The sequence below is a fragment of the Peromyscus californicus genome, unplaced genomic scaffold (assembly GCF_007827085.1).
Source record: "Peromyscus californicus insignis strain IS unplaced genomic scaffold, ASM782708v3 Scaffold_17__1_contigs__length_78620276, whole genome shotgun sequence".
NCBI lineage: Eukaryota > Metazoa > Chordata > Mammalia > Rodentia > Cricetidae > Peromyscus > Peromyscus californicus.
Window position 1 is genome coordinate 26945517 of NW_026294469.1, and position 13552 is coordinate 26959068.

Here is a 13552-nt window from a genome sequence, read left to right on the forward strand (position 1 = left end):
AATCAAAGGTCTTTGTTCCACCCAGGCAGGTTTGTCAGTTAAACATTTTAAAGGTAGGGCTGCTGGTAACTTTGAAAGATTAGCAGCTGTTGTGCCCTGTTTATATACAACCTGAATGGTCAGTGACTGTTCTTTATAATATCTTTTAATATTTTCCCCAGAAATATACGTTAGTTTATGGTTTGTTTTTGAGACTGGAGGAATGTTGGTCTGGGTATTCCATTGCTGTAACAAATCACATCCCCATAAATTCATTGCTATGTTAGCCACACATGGATTTAATTTTCCTTCTGTCCTTTTGGCCCTATACATTCAACCCATCTTGTGTTTTGTTTTACTTGAAATAAAGTTCCAAACCCTAAAAGCTGAACACTTGCCTCATAAAAAGGCCAATTCGGATGCCAAGAATCTGGGGCAATTATTGTTACATCTGCCCCTGTGTTTACTAGACCTTCAACTACAAAGTCATTTATTCATATTTTTTAACTTTGGTCTTTGATCATTTATAGAAGTTTCTCAAAATATTTGATTTATGATTTCTCCTGAAAATTTTGTTTTATCTTCTAAAGCTGTTCTATTATCCAGAGCACTGTTGGTTTCTTTTTTTAACAATAGACATTAGGTTTTTTAATTACTCTGTGGAGGAGTTTCACCCATGGTGACAGGGAATTATTGAACCAAATTTGACATGGGTGACTGTTAGAGGCTCCCCAAGGTGTTTCCCAATGGCAAATGGTTATCTTGTCTGTCTTTTGTTGCTCAGCATTCATTGGAATGATGGTGACCTTGGCCACACCTTCTCCATATTTCAGAAGTCAGAGGCCTTCTGATTGTATTATTCCTTGAAAAAATTGTTTCTAGGAATGCCTGCCTACAATCCCTTTTAAGGAATTTTCCACTGAACTATTGCCTCCCCAGCCCCCATTTTGTTTTGTTGTCTAGGTTCTGCTAATAGGACTGTTAATTGTGAACTTTTACATAGCTGTACACTTAAGATCTGTGTCCTTCCTAGACATATATTACACTTCAAAACAAAAGTAATTTGTGTAAAATTCAAATACATACCCATTGTCATTAATTTCTTTGTTTTCATAAAATTGTAAGGCACAAAAGGCATTTTTCACATATTCCAGAATTATTTTAATAAAATTGATATGTCCTGTTTTAAAAGTTTCTTTTCACTGACAATTACCTCAGAAAACATTTATTTAGAACTCACAGCTGCTAAGAGCTATATAACTTAAAATGACTGTGATATGTAGAATTAGGAACAGGAAAAGAGTGGTGGAGCAGCTGGTGGCTGTCAGCCTGGTCAGGAGCAGGCCTCTGGGACTGGCAGTGACCCATAGAACAGAAGACAGAGCTTGATGAGAAGTCTATTGGAGTAAGAGCCTGAAACACATGAGAAGCAGATCAGGAGAACAGGAGCCCTTTTGTACAACACCAGCATTGTACAACAACAACAATACTGCTGTACAGAGACCTGCAGCATCAGCACTGATCAAAGCAACTGGGCTAATAGATGATTTGCTGCTCTGTAAGATTTGCTTTGAGTATTTCAACACTACAGTGAAAATCCTCAGTGCTCTCCCAACTATTGTTCTCTGTGTATAGGAAAAGTTTGGGCCTATAAAACTCATTGCCTAACCTGTTGTGTGGCACTCACAGAAGCAGACCTAAGAAACAATTGCCTTTTATATGAACTGGCAAAAAGCATGAATATTTCATGAACTCACCTTGGGCAGTTTTAGAGTCACCACCCACAACTCCTGTGTCTTCAACCTCAAAGGAAGGTGTTCTCAAAGTATATTCTACTAAAGTCATCAAACATTCTTCCTACCAAACAAGGAAGCAGGTTAGTGGACAAGTTCTTTTATCAGAGGTCTTCATCGGAGTTGCTGGGAAAATACAATAACAGGAAATTCAACCCTCAAAGACTAAAGAGACTTGTTTTGTAGGAAAGACGTCTCTTAGTTCCTAAGATGCTAAATGTCCTGTGTCTCCCTTTATATCTACCCTGGAACTGGATGACACAGTGGCTGGTCCTGTTTGTGGGGTCAACACTCCTGAAAGTCTCATTCAAAAGCAGCTGGACAGTTTCTTATCACATCAAGAAAAGAAGCCTTAGAATTTTTGCTCACAAATAGTAGCTTCACTGCCCAAGTTTCCAGACATCAGGGAAGAATCCTATGGGTAGTCTCTGCCATCAAAATCCCCCATCAGATCCTGCAATGTATAAGACCCATGCCCTCCCCCAAACCTACGCATCCCCCTGCAATCCCAGGGGCTTCCTAAGACACAGAATCAACCAACTCTGATTGGACCAAGAGCCATGATAGGACCAAGAGTGGCTCTCTGAGACACAGAACCAGCCAGCTTATATTGGACCAAGAGCAGCTCCCTGAAACACAGTGTCTGCCAGCTCTAATTAGACAAAGAGCTACAACTGGACCCAGAGTGGCCCTCCAAGACACAGACACAGCAAGCACAGATGGGACCAAGAGCAGCTCACTCAGACACAGACACCTCTTTCACATAGTGGAGGAAGAGGTGGGTAGATGCCAAAGCAAAAATACATACAACAACATAAAAAGCAATATGGTATCATTAGAATCTAGCAGTTCTACAACAGCAAGACCTGAAAATCACAACATATAAGAAGCAAAAGAAAGTGACCTTAAAAATAACTTTATGAAGATGATAGATGCCTTTAAAAAGGAAATGAAAAATTCCCTTGAAGAAATTGAGGAAAAAACAAACAAAAATTGGAATAAATCAATAAATCCCTTAAAGGAAGCCAAGAAAACCATGAAAAAGCAATTAAATGTGTGAAGAAAGACAGTTCAAGACCTAAAAATTGAAATAGAATCAATGAAGAAGAAACAAACCGAGAGAATGCTGGAAATAGAAAATCAGAGTAAATGGACAGGAACTACAGATGCAAGCATAACCAACAGAATACAAGAGATTAAAGAGAAGAACTCTGGTGTAGAGGATACAATAGAGGAAATAGATTCATCAACCAAAGCCAAAAAAGTTGTAACACAAAACTTCCAGGAAATCTGGGACACCATGAAGAGGCCAAACCTAAGAATAATAGGGATAGAAGAATGCCAACTCAAAGGCATAGAAAATGTATTCAGCAAAAGCATGGGAGAAAACTTTCCCAACTTAAAGAAGGAAATACCTATGAAGATACAAGAAGCTTATAGAACACCAAATAGACTAGACCCCCCCCCAAAGTTCCCTCACCACATAATAATTAAATGACTAAACATACTGAATAAAGAAATAATATTAAGAGCAGCAAAGGAAAAAGGCCAAGACTTATAAAGGCTGACTCATCAGAATAACACCCAACTTCTCAATGTAGACTCAGAAAGTCAGAAAGTCCTGGGCAGATGTAATGCAGACACAAAGAGACCATGGATGCCAGCTCAGAGTACTATAACCAGCAAAAGTTTCAATCACCATAGATGGAGTGAACTAGACATTGCAAGACAAAAACAGATTTGAACAATATCTATCCACAAATCCATCCCTACAGAAAGCACCAGAAGGAAAACTCCAACCTAAGGAAGTCAGATGCACCTACAAAAACAGGCAATAGATAACCCCACAGCAGCAAATCCCAAAGAAGGGAAATAATACACACACTACCACCAAAAGACCGCAGGAATGAACAATCACTGGTCATTAATACCCCTTAATATCGATGGACTCAATTCACCTATAAAAAGACACAGACTAACAGAATGGATATGAAAACAGGACTCATCCTTCTGCTGCATACAAGAAATACACCTCAGCTTCAAAGACAGACACTACCTCAGAGTAAAAGGCTTGGATAAGACTTTCCAATCAAATGGACTTAAGAAGCAAGCTGGTGTAACTATCCTAAAATGTAACAAAATAGATTTCAAACTAAAATCAATCAAAGGAGATCGAGAAGGACACTATGTATTCACCACAGGAAAAATCCATCAAGATGAAGTCTCAATTCTGAATATTTATGCCCCAAATACAAAGGCACCTACATATGTAAAATTAACATTACTAAAGCTTAAATCACACATCGAACCCCACACATTAGTAGTGGGAGACTTCAACACCTAGCTGTCACCAATGGACCAATCTGCCAGACAGAAACGTAACAGAGAAATAAGGGATCTAACAGAGGTTATGACTCAAATGGATTTAATAGATATCTACAGAATATTCAATCCTAACACAAAAGAATATACCTTCTTCTCAGCACCCCATGGAACCTTCTCTAAAATCGATCACATACTTGATCACAAAGCAAATCTCAACAGATACAAAAAAGCTGGAATAACCTCTTGTATTTTATCAGACTACCACGGCTTAAATTTAGATTTCAACAACAATAAAAATTACAAAAATCCCACAATCACATGGAAACTGAATAATGCTCAACTGAATCACCAATAGGTTAAGGAAGAAATAAAGAAATAAATCAAAGACTTCCTAGAATTCAATGAAAATGAAGGTACAACATACCCAAACTTATGGGACACTATGAAAGCAGTGCTAAGAGGAAAATTCATAGTTAAATACCCACATAAAGAAGTTGGAGAAATCTCACACTAGTGACTTAACAGCACACCTAAAAGCTCTGGAACAAAAAGAAATAAACTCAACCAGGAGAAATAGATGATAGTAAATAAATTGAGAGCTGAAATCAATAAAATAGAAACAAAGAGAGCAGTACAAAGAATCAATGAAATAAAGAGTTGGTTCTTTGAGAAAATCAACAAGATGGACAAGCCCGTATCCAAACTAACCAAAAGGCAGAGAGAGAACATCCAAATTAACAAAATCAGAAATGAAAAGGGAGACATAACAACAGACAGCAAGGAAAGACGGAGAATCATCATGTCCTACTTAAAAAACCTGTACTCCATAAAATTGGGCAATCTAAAAGAAATGGACAATTTTCTGGATAGATACCACATACTAAAATTAAATCAAGACCAGATAAACAATTTAAATAGACCTATAACCCCTAAGGAAATAGAATCAGTCTTCTTCTTCTTCTTCTTCTTCTTCTTCTTCTTCTTCTTCTTCTTCTTCTTCTTCTTCTTCTTCTTCTTCTTCTTCTTCTTCTTGTTCTTGTTCTTGTTCTTCTTGTTCTTCTTGTTCTCCTCCTCCTCCTCCTCCTCCTCCTCCTCCTCCTCCTCCTCCTCCTTCTTCTTCTTCTTCGTGGTTTTTCGAGACAGGGTTTCTCTGTATAGCTTTGCGCCTTTCCTGGAAATCACTCTGTAGCCCAGGCTAGCCTCAAACTCACAGAGATCTGCCTGGCTCTGCCTCCTGAGTGCTAGGATTAAAGGCATGCACCACCACCACCCGGCCCCAGAATTTCAAAGAAGAGATAATACCAATACTCTTCAAATTGTTCCACACAATAGAAACAAAAGGAATATTACCAAACTCTTTTTATGAGGCTACAGTTATCCTGACACCCAAACCACACCAAGATGCAACAAAAAAAAGAGAATTACTGACCAATCTCCCTCATGAACATTGATGCAAAAATACTCAATAAAATATTGGCAAACAGAATCCAAGAACACATCAAAGAAATTATCCACCATGATCAAATAGGCTTTATCCCAGAGATAAAGGATGGTTCAACATACGAAAATCTGTCAATGTAATACACCATATAAACAAACTGAAAGGAATAAAATAACATGATCATCTCATTAGGTGCTGAAAAAGCCTTTGACAAAACCCAACACCCCCTCATGATAAAGGTCAGGAATACAAGGAACATATCTAAACATAATAAAGGCAATTTACAGCAGGCTGACAGCCAACATCAAGTTAAATGGAGAGAAACTTGAAGTGGTTCCACTAAAATCAAGAACAACACTATCCCAATATCTATTTAATGTAGCACTCAAAGTCCTAGCTAGAACAATAAGACAACAAAAGTAGATCAAGGGGATACAAATTGAAAAGGAAAAAGTCAAACTTTCATTATTTGCAGATGATATGACAGTATACATAAGTGACCCCAAAAATTCTACCAGGTAACTCCTATGGGTGATAAACACCTTCAGTAACATGGCAGGATATAAGATTAACTCAAACAAATCAGTAGCTCTCCTGTATACAAATGATAAATGAGCTGAGACAGAAATCAGAGAAATGTCACTCTTTACAATAGCAACAAATAATATAAAATACCTTGGGGTAGCTCTAGCTAAGCAAGTGAAAGACTTGTGTGACAAGAACTTTAAGTCTCCAAAGAAAGAAATTGAAGAAGATATCAGAAAATGGAAAGATCTCCCATGCTCATGGATAGGCAGGATTAACATAGTAAAAATGGCAATCTTACCAAAAGCAATTTACAGATTCAATGCAATCCCCATCAAAATACCAACACAATTCTTCACAGACCTGGAAAGAACAATACCCAACTTCATATTTAAAAGCAAAAAGACACAGGAGAGCTAAAACAATCCTGTATAATAAAGCCACCTCTGGAGGCATCACAATCTTTGACCTCAAGCTCTCCTATAGAGCTATAGTAATAAAAACAGCTTGGTATTGGCATAAAAACCGATATGTGGATCAATGTAATCAAATTGAAGACCCTGACATTAATCCACACACCTATGAACACCTGAATTTTGACAAAGAAGCCAAAACTGTACAATGGAAAAAAAAGAAAGTATCTTCAACAAATAGTGCTGGTATAACTGGATGTCAACATGTAGAAGTTTGCAAATAGATCCATATCTATAGCCATTCACAAAACTTAAGTCCAAGTGGATCAAAGACCTAAACATAAAACCGATTACTCTGAACCCAATAGAAGAGAAATTAGGAAGTAATCTTGAACATATTGGCACAGGAGTCTACTTCCTAAATACAACATCAGTAGCACAGACACTGAGAGCAACAATTAATTAATGGGACCTCCTGAAACTGAGCTTTTGTAATGAAAAAGACATGGTAAATAAGACAAAATGACAGCCTACAGAATAGGAAAAGATCTTCACCAACCCTACATCTGACAGAGGACTGATCTCCAAAATATATAAAGAATTCAAGAAGCTAGACATCAAAATACCAAACAATTTTTAAAAATGGGCTGCACAGCTGAACAGAGAATTCTCAGCAAAAGAATCTCAAATGGCCAAAAGACATTTAAGGAATTGCTCAACATCCTTAGCCATCAGGGAAATGTAAAGCAAAATGACTCTGAGATACCATCTTATACCTGTCAGAATAGCTAGGATCAAAAGCACTGCAGACAGCTTATGTCAGAGAGGATGTGGAGCAAGGGGAACAGTCCTACACTGTTGGTAGGAGTGGAAGCTTGTACAGCCACTTTGGAAATCAGTACAGTGGCTTCTCAGAAAATTGGGAATCAATCTTCTTCAAGACCCAGCTATACCACTCTTGGGCATATACCCAAGGAATGCTCAACCATACCACAAGGACACATGCTCAACTATGTTCATAGCAGCATTATTTGCAATAGCCAGAACCTGGAAACAACCTAGATGCCCCTCAACCGAAAAGTGTGTTAAGAAAATGTGGTACATATACACAATGGAGTACCACTCAGCAAAGAAAAACAATGACATCATGAAATTTGCAAGCAAATGGGTGGAACTAGAAAATATCACCCCGAGTGAGGTAATCCAGGCTCAGAAGGACAAACATGGTATGTATTCACTCATAGGTGGATACTAGATGTAAAGTAAAGGATAACCAGACTACAACCCACAGCTCCAAAGAAGCTAGCTAACAAGGAAGACCCAAAGAAGGATGCATGGATCACCCTGTGAAGTGGAAATAGAGGAGATCTCCATGAGGAAACTGGGCATGAAACAGTGGCAATGGAGGATAGTGGGTGGGGAATGAGAACGTAAGGGAACAGGATGGTTAGCTAGAACAGGGATGGAATGGGAGAACAATGAGAGAGATACCATGATAAAGGGAGACTGCATGGGAATAGGAAGAAACTGGGTGCTAAGGAAGTTCCCAGGAATTCATAAGGATGACCCCAGCTTAGACTACTAGCAGTAGTGGAGAGGGTGCCTGAACTGGCTTGCCCCAGTAATCAGATCGGTAAATACCTTATCATCATAGAGCCTTTCTCCAGTAATTGATGGAAGCAGATGCAGAGATCCACAGCCAAACACCAGGCTGAGCTCCAGGAGTCCTATCGAAGAGAGAGAAGGGGGATTCAATGAGCAAGGGACATCAAGATCACGATGGGGAAACCTACAGAGACAAACAAACCAAACTAGTGGGAACTCATGAAATTTAGACCAAAACCTGTGAAGCCTCCACGGCACTGGTCTAGGCTCTCTGCATAAGTGAGACAGTTGTGTAGCTTGATCTGCTTAAGGAGCCCTCTGGCAGTCAGATCAGGATCTATCCCTGGTACATGAGCTGGCTTTTTAGAGCCCACTACCTATGGTGGGACACCTTGCACAGCCTTGATGCAGGGGGAGGGGCTTGGACCTGCCTCTATTGAATGTACCAGGCCCTGCTGACTCCCCATGGGAAGCCTTACCTTTTTGTAGGAGGGAATGGGGGTGTCTTGAGTGAGAAGGGAAGAGGGAGATCTGTGATTGGCATGTAAAATGAATAAAAATTCCTTTTAAAAAAAAAGGTAGCTGCTGCCCCAAACTGTATATAACTTGCTCTCTGACTGTGATTTAAAGAAAAAGCTAAATGGGTAAGCATTATTTATTCAAGGAAATGAACAGCAACTTGTTAAAAAGCACCAAGATTTTGCACATGTGTACAATGCCCATTGTGACACTTTGCACCCCAAATCAGCAGCTGAAAAAATGCAAGACCAGAATTGCCTCAACGCAAGGAGACACAATGCTAATGTCATGCCTTTACAAAGGAACAAGCAGAAAAGGAAATTGGTCAAATTCACAGTACATATTGTAAAAGACATCAGAATGAATTACAGTTTCTGGTGGATCAGATAAGGCCAAAAATGATACAAGAAAACTGCCAGAATATCAAAAGTCATGGGACAAGAAGATGGGAACATGGACTTACTGATGGGATCCTGGCAACAAACCACCTTCCTCAATCAAAGTAGGACTCTCCCACCCCAGCAGTCAGAGCCCTAGAGACTAGATGGTTCTCCTAGTTGTACTGATATTCTTCTCTCAGCAATCAGATTCATGAATAGTTCTAGTTCTGGCATCATAAGATATCTTCTTGCTGGGTGCATGATGCATGTCTTTAATACCAGCACTCAGAATCAAAGACAGGCAGATCTTTCTGAGTTTGAGGCAGCCTGGTCTATATAGTAAGTTCCAGAACAGCTGGGGCTACACTGAAAAGTCCTGTTTCAAAGAAACAAAAACAAACTAACAAGTCTTCTGAAAGAAGAATAGGCCTGGGAAGCATCTCACCCGAAATGACCAAGACAGAGAAATAAGCCCAGGATGGTTCGCCAGCTTCGCACAGTGCATGTATCACTTAACAAGAACTCTTGCTATTTCAGAATTTCTAAAGTCCTTTTTCATTTTGTTTCCACTGGGGAACCAAGTTCAAAAACAGCCTCTTTTCACCTTCTTTACTGTAACAAGCAGAGGAAATCATTCGTGATTTTGTCCTAATTCACATACTTGTTTTAAGTGCCCATGCCAGGCTATAAGCATCCATCAGTTACTGACAGTTGTTGACCAAGTTAAATGTATTGTTAGACCCACCTGTGTTTTACACACAGAGTATGTTTATAATTTAAAGTAATGAAATTAGTATTATAATTTTTGAAATGTCAGGGGAGTTAGTAGTTGGATTTAAGCTAATGGTCACAATAACTTTGAAACATTTGCAGGTTTTTTTGGAAACGGAGCTCTCAAATGATTACTGTATTTTTTCACTGGGATCAGGCAGGTCTCTAACACTTTGAATACCAGCTGTTAAACCAAAATAAAAGTGAAATAAATGGATTTTAACAAGGGGCAAAAAACTGAACACAATGAAAAAGGTACATGCAATAGTGAATAAGGACGCTTGGTGGCGCTGCAGGCTAAGCGTGTGAATAAAGGACTCTGCAGATGCTCTGGACGCCATTATTGGGCATCAGAACTTAGATTGCTCCCTAAAAGAAGGTGGCATTAAGGCTGGATCTAGGAGGGCAATCTTCAGAGAAGTATAGCTCCACTAGCCAGTCAGTGAGTAAAATTTAGTTCTGTTATTTCATCAAAACACGTGGGTGGATCCTTACAAATTAAAAGACACTGCACCTTCTGGATCGAGTGTGAACAATGGAGACAGCGCTCGCAAAAACGCCACAGCAAAGGCAAGTCGTTTTTCTTACTATATTGCTGCTTTTGTGGGAGGCTGATTCTGAGGCGATTAGATATTCCATGCCAGAAGAAACGGAGAGTGGCTACTTGGTGGCTAACCTGGCAAAAGATCTGGGGCTCAGAGTGGGGGAACTGGCCACCAGAGGGGCGCGAATCCATCACAGAGGAAACAAAGAGCTCTTGCAGCTGGATGCAGAGACCGGGAATTTGCTCCTGAGGGAAAAACTAGATCGCGAGGTGCTGTGTGGGGTGACAGACCCCTGTGTGCTGCATTTCCAGCTCATTCTGGAAAACCCTGTGCAGTTCTTCCAAACTGACTTGCAGATCACAGACATAAATGATCATGCTCCGGAGTTCCCTCACAGGGAAATGCTCCTAAAAATCCCAGAGAATGTCCAGCCAGGGACTGTGTTTCCTCTGAAGGCAGCTCAGGACTCTGACATAGGGAACAATGCTGTTCAGAACTACACAGTCAGCCCCAACCTCCATTTCCATGTGGTTACTCAGAGTCGCGCTGATGGCAGGAAATACCCTGAGCTGGTGCTGGACAGAGCCCTGGACAGGGAGGAGCAGCCTGAGCTCACTTTAACCCTCACTGCTGTGGATGGTGGGTCTCCACCCAAGTCTGGGACCACCACAGTTCACGTTGAAGTTGTGGACATCAATGATAACGCCCCCGAGTTTGTACAGTCGCTCTATGAGGTTCAGATTCCTGAGAACAGCCCCCTTGATGCCATAGTTTTGACGGTCTCTGCCAGGGATTTAGATACTGGGATACATGGGAATGTAGCCTATGCTCTGTTTCAAGGCGATGGAGCTTCTCAACCATTTGTAGTAGATGAAGTCACAGGAGAAATTCGTCTGAGTAAAGAATTGGATTTTGAGGTAGCTAGCCATTATAACATAGAAATCGCAGCCACGGATGGAGGAGGCCTTTCAAGCAAGTGCACTGTGGCTGTACAGGTGTTGGATGTGAATGACAACGCCCCAGAGTTGACCATCTCCACGCTCACAAGCCCTATCCCTGAAAACTCCCAGGAGATTGTAGTTGCTGTTTTCGGTGTTTTTGATCTAGATTCTGGGGACAGTGGAAGAATGGTGTGTTCTATTGAAAATGATCCTCCATTTCTATTGAAGCCCACATTTGAGAACTATTACACTTTAGTGACAGAGGGGCCACTGGACAGAGAGAGCAGAGCTGAGTACAACATTACCATCACAGTTACTGACCTGGGCACACCCAGACTCACAACCCAGCACACCATAACAGTGCAGGTGTCTGATGTCAACGACAATGCCCCCACCTTTACCCAAACCTCCTACACCCTATTTGTCCAGGAGAACAACAGCCCTGCCCTGCACATAGGCACCATCAGTGCCACAGACTCAGACTCAGGCTCCAATGCCCACATCACCTACTCTCTGCTGCCCACCCACGACCCACAGCTGGCCCTAGACTCGCTCATCTCCATCAACGCCGACAATGGGCAGCTGTTCGCGCTCAGGGCGCTGGACTACGAGGCCCTGAAGACCTTCGAGTTCCACGTGGGCGCCACAGACCAAGGCTCTCCTGCGCTCAGCAGCCAGGCGCTGGTGCGAGTGCTGGTGCTGGACGCCAACGACAATGCGCCCTTCGTGCTCTACCCGCTGCAGAACGCCTCTGCACCCTGCACAGAGCTGCTGCCCAGGGCGGCAGAGCCAGGATACCTGGTCACCAAGGTGGTGGCAGTGGACCGCGACTCTGGACAGAATGCCTGGCTGTCCTTCCAGCTGCTCAAGGCCACAGAGCCCGGGCTGTTCAGCGTGTGGGCTCACAATGGCGAGGTGCGCACCTCCAGACTGCTGAGTGAGCGCGATGCTCCCAAGCACAGGCTGCTGCTGCTGGTCAAGGACAATGGAGATCCTCCAAGGTCTGCCAGTGTCACTCTGCATGTGCTGCTGGTGGATGGCTTCTCTCAGCCCTACCTGCCTCTGCCAGAGGTGGCGCGCGACCCGGAGCAAGATAATGAGGACTTGCTCACTCTGTACCTGGTCATTGCCTTGGCTTCTGTGTCTTCTCTCTTCCTCTTGTTTGTGCTGCTGTTTGTGGGGGTGAGGCTGTGCAGGAGGGCCAGGGCGGCCTCTCTGGGTGGCTGCTCTGTGCCTGAGGGACACTTTCCTGGTCACCTGGTGGATGTCAGCGGAGCAGGAACTCTGTCTCAGAGCTACCAGTATGAGGTGTGTCTCACTGGAGACTCTGGGACCACAGATTTCAAGTTCCTCAAGCCCATTGTTCCCAATAGTCTGATTCCAGACACTTATATGTTGAATAGTTAAAATTATAGGTGTCATTAAGAGAAGGATAAAATAGTAGTTGTTGAAATGTCAGTGGTTTTTCTGGTAATTGGCAATATTTCCCTGAGGTTTGCGTTTTATTTCTATGTGGTTTTACTTTTTGTATCATCAATTAATGCTTCACCTGTCTCCTGTTTTAGTAACGCAATCTTAATGTATCTTTTCTCTTACTCAGAGAGAAGTAAAATCTTCACTCTGTTAGTGATGACTGGAATAGTTTTAAATCTCAATTAATGTAGTGAATTTGGTGAGCAATGTAGAATCCCAAATATTTTTGAGATTTATCTATACCAGTTTCTTTGACTTTTAGGAGGTATATTAACTATGCAATGTGATAGGTTTATTGTGGTGTTTGCATATATGCAGATAATGTACCTTGTCCTTACTCATCCCTAATCTTCAGCCTCCCCCTTTGATTTTATATTGCCCCTAAATACCACCAAGAAGTGAAAATGTTCTACTCTGGTCCTTGTGTGTGTGGCTGTTGTTCCATCCATTTTCCTGAAAATGATGTACTTTCATTATTCTTTATGGATGAGTAAAATTACAGTGTGTGGTTTGGAGGTGTAGGTCAGTTGGTAGGGTGCTTGCTCAGCATGCACAAGCCCTGGCTTTGAGCACCAGCATCACATGGTTAGTTTAATATACATCTGGGTTATGTGGAACTCTGTCTCTCAAAAACAAAAACAAAACAAAACTTCATTTTGCATAAACTACATTTTCTTTATCCATCTGTTACAATAATCTTAAAGCGTTTTCTCTATAGTTAAATAAGGTGTTAAGTACAAATGAAATATCATTTCTTTAGGAAATAAAGTAATTTGCAATCCTTTAAGGAGCAACAGCTTTAACTCGTTTCTTTATTGACACCAACTATCACTGTGTTTTTG

General features: G+C 41.3%; 1 protein-coding gene and 1 pseudogene across 1 annotated transcript; both read left to right on the forward strand.

Moving 5' to 3' along the window:
* Positions 1 to 1401: 1401 nt before the first annotated feature.
* On the forward strand, positions 1402 to 9887 carry LOC128113081 (E3 ubiquitin-protein ligase RAD18-like; annotated as a pseudogene).
* A 208-nt stretch (positions 9888 to 10095) lies between these two features.
* Positions 10096 to 13504, forward strand: LOC128112731 (protocadherin beta-6-like). The gene has a single exon (XM_052741989.1). The coding sequence runs from the start codon at positions 10287 to 10289 to the stop codon at positions 12642 to 12644; it is 2358 nt and encodes a 785-aa protein (XP_052597949.1). The 5' UTR covers positions 10096 to 10286; the 3' UTR covers positions 12645 to 13504.
* Positions 13505 to 13552: the final 48 nt, after the last annotated feature.